General features: G+C 37.4%; 1 protein-coding gene and 1 long non-coding RNA gene across 3 annotated transcripts; one reads left to right on the top strand and one right to left on the bottom strand.

Moving 5' to 3' along the window:
* Positions 1–448: 448 nt before the first annotated feature.
* LOC127748333 (uncharacterized) lies at positions 449–1,343 on the bottom strand. Of its 2 annotated transcripts, none has more exons than XR_008010328.1 (2): positions 1,304–1,343; positions 449–616 (listed from the first exon to the last, which is right to left on the bottom strand). It is a non-coding gene; the product is annotated as an uncharacterized LOC127748333 (long non-coding RNA). The 2 variants fall into 2 exon arrangements; XR_008010329.1 differs by lacking the exon at positions 449–616 and adding an exon at positions 981–1,074.
* A 1,129-nt stretch (positions 1,344–2,472) lies between these two features.
* Positions 2,473–3,784, top strand: LOC107492462 (ethylene-responsive transcription factor RAP2-3). Its single transcript, XM_016113485.3, has 2 exons — positions 2,473–2,781; positions 2,862–3,784. Exons 1-2 carry the CDS (start codon positions 2,604–2,606, stop codon positions 3,587–3,589), a joined length of 906 nt encoding a protein of 301 aa, XP_015968971.1. The 5' UTR covers positions 2,473–2,603; the 3' UTR covers positions 3,590–3,784.
* Positions 3,785–6,267: the final 2,483 nt, after the last annotated feature.

The following is a 6,267-nucleotide window of genomic DNA, read 5'->3' as shown; positions in this document are numbered from 1 at the left end:
CACAAGACCAAAATTAATTAAACTCTCTTTGGTGTATTCAAAATTTCTGATTTACAGGTACTATAATATGAAGTGGTGATCCAGATAGATTGGAACCCATATATGACGGTCTGCATAGAGATCTGCATAATACACCCGATAAAAAATTAAATTTACACCTCTGCTGCAGATTTTAACCCAACACTACTTGAAAGCTACTTGTTGTCCACAAGTCCAAAATTAATTAAACTCTCTCTAGTGTATTCAAAATTTCTGATTTACAGGTACTATAATATGAAGTGGTGATCCAGATAGATTGGAACCCATATATGACGGTTTGCATAGAGATCTGCATAATACACCCAAACACAGACTATAAATATACCCGATAAAAAATTAAATTTACACCTCTGCTGCAGATTTTAACCCAACACTACCTGAAAGCCACTTGTTGTCCACAAGACCAAAATTAATTAAACTCTCTCTGGTGTATTCAAAATGTCTGATTTACAGGTACTATAATATGAAGTGGTGATCCAGATAGATTGGAACCCATATATGACGGTCTGCATAGAGATCTGCATAATACACCCAAACACAGACTATAAATACACCCGATAAAAAATTAAATTTACACCTCTGCTGCAGATTTTAACCCAACACTACCTGAAAGCTACTTGTTGTCCACAAGTCCAAAATTAATTAAACTCTCTCTAGTGTATTCAAAATGTCTTATTTATAGGTACTATAATATGAAGTGGTGATCCAGATAGATTGGAACCCATATATGACGGTTTGCATAGAGATCTACATAATACACCCAAACACAGACTATAAATACACCCGATAAAAAATTAAATTTACACCTCTACTGCAGATTTTAACCCAACACTACCTGAAAGCCACTTGTTGTCCACAAGATCAAAATTAATTAAACTCTCTCTAGTGTATTCAAAATGTCTGATTTACATGTACTATAATATGAAGTGGTGATCCAGATAGATTGGAACCCATATATGACGGTCTGCATAGAGATCTGCATAATACACCCAAACACAGACTATAAATACACCCGATAAAAAATTAAATTTACACCTCTGCTGCAGATTTTAACCTAACACTACCTGAAAGCCACTTGTTGTCCGCAAGATCAAAATTAATTAAACTCTCTCTGGTGTATTCAAAATTTCTGATTTACAGGTACTATAATATGAAGTGGTGATCCAGATAGATTGGAACCCATATATGACAGTCTGCATAGAGATCTGCATAATACACCCAAACACAGACTATAAATACACCCGATAAAAAATTAAATTTACACCCCTGCTGCAGATTTTAACCCAACACTACCTGAAAGCCACTTGTTGTCTACAAGGCCAAAATTAATTAAACTATCTCTGGTGTATTCAAAATGTCTGATTTACAGGTACTATAATATGAAGTGGTGATCCAGATAGATTGGAACCCATATATGACGGTCTGCATAGAGATCTGCATAATACACCCAAACACAGACTATAAATACACCTGATAAAAAATTAAATTTACACCTCTGCTGCAGATTTTAACCCAACACTACATGAAAGCCACTTGTTGTCCACAAGACCAAAGTTTAGCAGAAAATCATTCCAATTCCTATCAAATGAGTCTTTGCTATGAGAGTTTCATTTTCCCTCTCTGCTACATGTAATCAATTGATTCTTAATCTCGTTTTCCTTTCTATTTGTGCTCCGAACTCTTGTAGAAAAACTTGCAACCTTGGTATAGTTCCTGTAAAATTTTCCAGCATCTTCAAGGGTGGTAAAGGTCATTCCAACCTTCGGAACAAAGTGGTCATCAACAACAGAGAGGTTGCAGAAGACACCATGTCAAAAACTATAAATACACCATGTCAAAACGAAGCTGGAGTTACAGAGAGAAAAACTAACGTCAATGACGAAGAACAAACCAATGAGAAAGGAGAGGAAAAGAACGATCGAAAAACCAGGGGAAGACGCGCGAGAAGAAGAACGATGAAATTTGAAAAGAAAGAAAACAAAGAAGGAAACAAATCTTTTAAATTTGGTAGTTATACAAACGCGAAATCTTTGTATAGCGCGTGTAAGTGACGTAGAAGTTGCAGCGCGTTTTAGTGGATTAGGCGTTAATGAACTTGTAATAGTTACAAGCCCTAATCGCTTGTATACTAAGCTTTTCTCTTTGAATATAATGTCACCATATGAAATGATTTTATTTCGTCAAAGCCTAGATCCTAGAATCTAAATTCTAGAGAGGCGAGTGCGTGCCAGCCACTCAACAAAAGGTTAAAGAAATTAAAGAAGCAAAGCGCAAAGTAGATAGAGTCACAAGAGTGAGTGAGAAGGGGTTAGATGAGATGAACATTGGGAAGGTTCCAGTTCCCTCTACTTGCTACTATTTAATTACTTTTACGCTGCATGTTTAGCATCGTACAAGTGACAACGACATGTCTTCGCATTCTCCCTCCCATTTTACCAACTACTTAAACCCCATCTCTCTCAAACTCACAACTCATCATTCATAACACACTCTTAATACCAAAACGCTTTTCCTTCATTTCTTCATACACAACATTAAGGAGTATCAAACACAAGAATCTAAGCATGTGTGGCGGTGCCATAATCGCTGAGTTCATTCCCCGGAACCGTTCTCGCCGACTTACTGCCTCTGAAATCTGGCCCAACACATTCTCTAACAACCAAGTAGACGACTTTGACTTCGATTTTTCTCATCATCATCTCAAAAACACACCCACTCTCAGTAAAGCTTCTTCGCCTTCAGGTCAGTGCTCTTCTCATCTTTCCCTTTCTTTCTTTCTTTTGTTAGTCTCGTTTTTCTGAAAGCGGTGTTTTGTCAAACAGTTGGTGAGCAAGATCAGGAGAACAGCAAGCCCCCCGCGAAGAGGCAGAGGAAGAACCTCTACAGAGGGATCAGGCAGCGTCCATGGGGAAAATGGGCGGCGGAGATTCGTGATCCAAGAAAAGGTGTTCGCGTTTGGCTCGGAACCTTCAACACCGCCGAAGAAGCCGCCAGGGCCTACGACAGAGAAGCTCGTAAGATTCGCGGAAAGAAAGCTAAAGTGAACTTCCCCAACGAGGATGACGAATACTCCATTCAACAATCTCGCAATGTTATTCCAAACGTTCCTCCTCCGATTCGACGATCGAGTAATCATCCTCCTCTGTATCAATATGGTGATGCCAACAACAACAACATGAACAACCAGGCAAGGACTCTGAACCTCAACTTGGAGTTTGGTTACGATCTGAACCATGGAGGAGCCGTTGGCGTTGGTGATGCCATCAACGCAGACCCATTTGTGAGTTGTGTTGATGAGAATTCTGAGTATGGGTCTGGTTCTGGCTCGGCATCGGGTGGGTCAAGTGGTGATCAACAACATCAAGAGGAGAAGAAGAGCTACGAGGTGGAGAAGCTTTCGGAGGAGCTAATGGCATATGAGAACTACATTGGGTTTTATGATCAAATGCCCTTCTATGATGCACAATCTGCTGCTGCCGCCGCCGCCAACAACAACAACAACGTTGTTCAGGAAAGTGTGGTTGGGGAACTTTGGACCTTCGATGAATGATGATATACATGCTCTCATTCAATTTGAACATGCTTCTGTTTTTTAATTTCACAGCCCCGTTGATTATCTGCTTGAACATGTAAAAATTGTTGGGCTACCTTAGTTTTTTGCGTTTATCACTCAAGTGTCTGTAATTTTTTAGTTCTTAAATTTGTAATATTCGCTTAATGAAATTGCCTGACATTTCTAGTACAATTTTCTTCTATTTTTTTAAAGCAAAAAAAAATCTTATTCTACTAGCAACACCTACTTGGTTGAGTAAATTTTATGGGACTAGATTTACGTCCACAAATAAGATGGTTTCGTTTATTGGCTGTTTCGGTGTTTCCCTTCTGCTTTTAGTGGTAGTCTCCCAAGTTATCGTTGCAAAAAAAACGAGTGCTGTTACCTTGCAAAAGAGAAATTACAATGCAATTCTACTTCGCCGCTTGTCAATAAACTTCAGTTGCACCCAAAAAAATGAAAAAAAAAAGGGAATGAAGTTCAAAACAATATATAGCACAACACGTAATCCTTCTTCAAACTATGGCAATTTGCAAATTAATTAATAAAATGGGGTCATTCGGAGGGATTTTCCGAATTGCTGAGCATAAAACAATCCATCGCCATCAACTTTTGTTTCGAGTGATTAATAACCGTTTTAATTTGGTGGAGAAAACGGGAGAGTAGTGCGTAACTGCGTATGCAATGTCAATTAGTACGTTTCTTTCAATAATATTAGTAAAATGTATAAATACAATTTATGTTAGAAAGTATATTTTTATAGATTTAGAAACTCATAATTTAGCTATATTGGTGGTGTAATTTTAAGTAAATAGCATTTGAGTAATGGTCTAAACGTATGAATAAAATGAACATTACCAAGGTTAGAACTCTTGACTTTCCGGATCTGGAATTCTAATACTATGTCCTGAAACCACTCATCTTAAAAACGTAATCTGATAGGACAATCTAACACTAATAATCATATTTCTAATACTTTCTAAACTTTTATTGTACACATTATACGCTTAGGTCATTGGTTCCCTATACTTTCTCATACCATTTAATAGCTTTTATTAAAGTGTCCTTAATTCCAAATTATTATATAAACTTTAACTATCATCATTTGAAAAACTTAAAATAAAAAAATAATTGAATGATAATATTATAATAAATAATTACCCTCGTAGATGGTAGTTAGGCAGTGATGGAAAGTAGAGAAGAAAGAAGGAATGCAAATCTAGCGACTTCGCCGGTTTTGGTATTAAACAGACGCGGCGCACGGTGTGCGCCCACGGTTTGGGCTTCAAAAAACGTTTGGCTACATGCAACCTATGTAGTACAGTTAACTAGGAAGGAACGTGTTGACGTGGCATCATCATTCTTCGGTTAGACTACGTAATAAGAAATTCGTGTTTGTCTCAGTGACAGCGTGGACCGAACCAACTTGTTCAAAAGTCACGCGACCTTCACGCTTGTGTCTCCCCCTTTTCAGGTTGAAGTATTTGTTTTGCTTTTTTCCTTTTCATTTTCATTTTGACAACAAAATTAAAAACTAAATTTCCTTTCAATTAATTTAAATATTAATTTAACATAATTAATTCTAAAAATTCACAATCATATTACATCATGCATAATCATTCACCGCAAAATCAATGACTAGCCGTCTAACATCTTCTGTATATTAAAAGTATGGCATACACACTCCTAAGAACTAAGTAATTTTTTTGGATTTTTTATACAAATAAATATATAAAAATATTATTTTTTTAAATCCGCATTAAGTAAAATGATCGCCAAAATATACAAAATTATTTTATTATTGACCTATAAAAAATAAAAATACACACCAATGTTTTCATGACATCCGAAAAATTGATAATGGACTACTAACACTTTGGCACGCGCAACATAGAACTCACGCGAAATAGAGACGGAGCTGTTGGTTATTTTTTATCTAGAGATAAATACTAAATCGATACTCGAAAGATTTTGACGCTGATAAAATGGTATCTGACTTTTGTTATTGACAAAATAATTCCTGAAAAGTTTGAAATTTGACAAGCGTGCCCTCGAATTTGTTGGAGCACATCTCCGGCGACCACGCTGCTGACGTAGTCACTGTGTTTTGTTGAGATGGTAGCCACCATTTCGCTTCTCTCAGTGTGGTCAAGCAAAAGAACATGACACACAGCAGCGGCCTCGTCTCCGTGCCTTTCCCCGAAAGCTGTGTCTCGTTTCTCCGCTGCTAATCGCTGCTCGCAACAGCTTGCTGCTCACCTCCATTTGCCGCTCACCGCCAGTTGCTGCCTTGCCGTGCTTCTTCTGTCTTTGTTGAAGCAACCGACTTGTCTTCTCTGCCTCTACTTCTGTTTCTACCTCTGCGTGACGTGCTTCTCAACCTTCTCATAAGAACAAGAACAATAATAATAGGAAGGAATATAATTTGTGGCTTCCCTTTTTTTTTGAAATTGCTGTGGAGTAAGCATTTAGCCATTAAAACAATGATTTCTGACTCACTTTGGAAGAGAGTGAATTGTGTTTAGGGTTTAGTATGGATATAGAATAGAAGGATCTTTCTGGGTTTAGGAACCTTTTACACTGACATTTAGCCATTCTCATGTGGACTAGAATTCTTGGTAGTTTGTTGCTTATAACTTTTAGTATATGTGTGAAAATGAGAAGGGAGAGAGTGT

Source organism: Arachis duranensis, chromosome 6, assembly GCF_000817695.3.
Source record: "Arachis duranensis cultivar V14167 chromosome 6, aradu.V14167.gnm2.J7QH, whole genome shotgun sequence".
Lineage (NCBI taxonomy): Eukaryota > Viridiplantae > Streptophyta > Magnoliopsida > Fabales > Fabaceae > Arachis > Arachis duranensis.
This window is presented reverse-complemented; position numbering and strand designations above follow the sequence as displayed.

Bases quoted from the DNA above. Each gene is read 5' to 3' on its own strand.
- LOC107492462 (XM_016113485.3), top strand. From the start codon at position 2,604: ATGTGTGGCGGTGCCATAATCGCTGAGTTCATTCCCCGGAACCGTTCT. The intron at 2,782-2,861 runs GTCAGTGCTCTT...TTTGTCAAACAG, and splicing joins TAAAGCTTCTTCGCCTTCAG to TTGGTGAGCAAGATCAGGAG.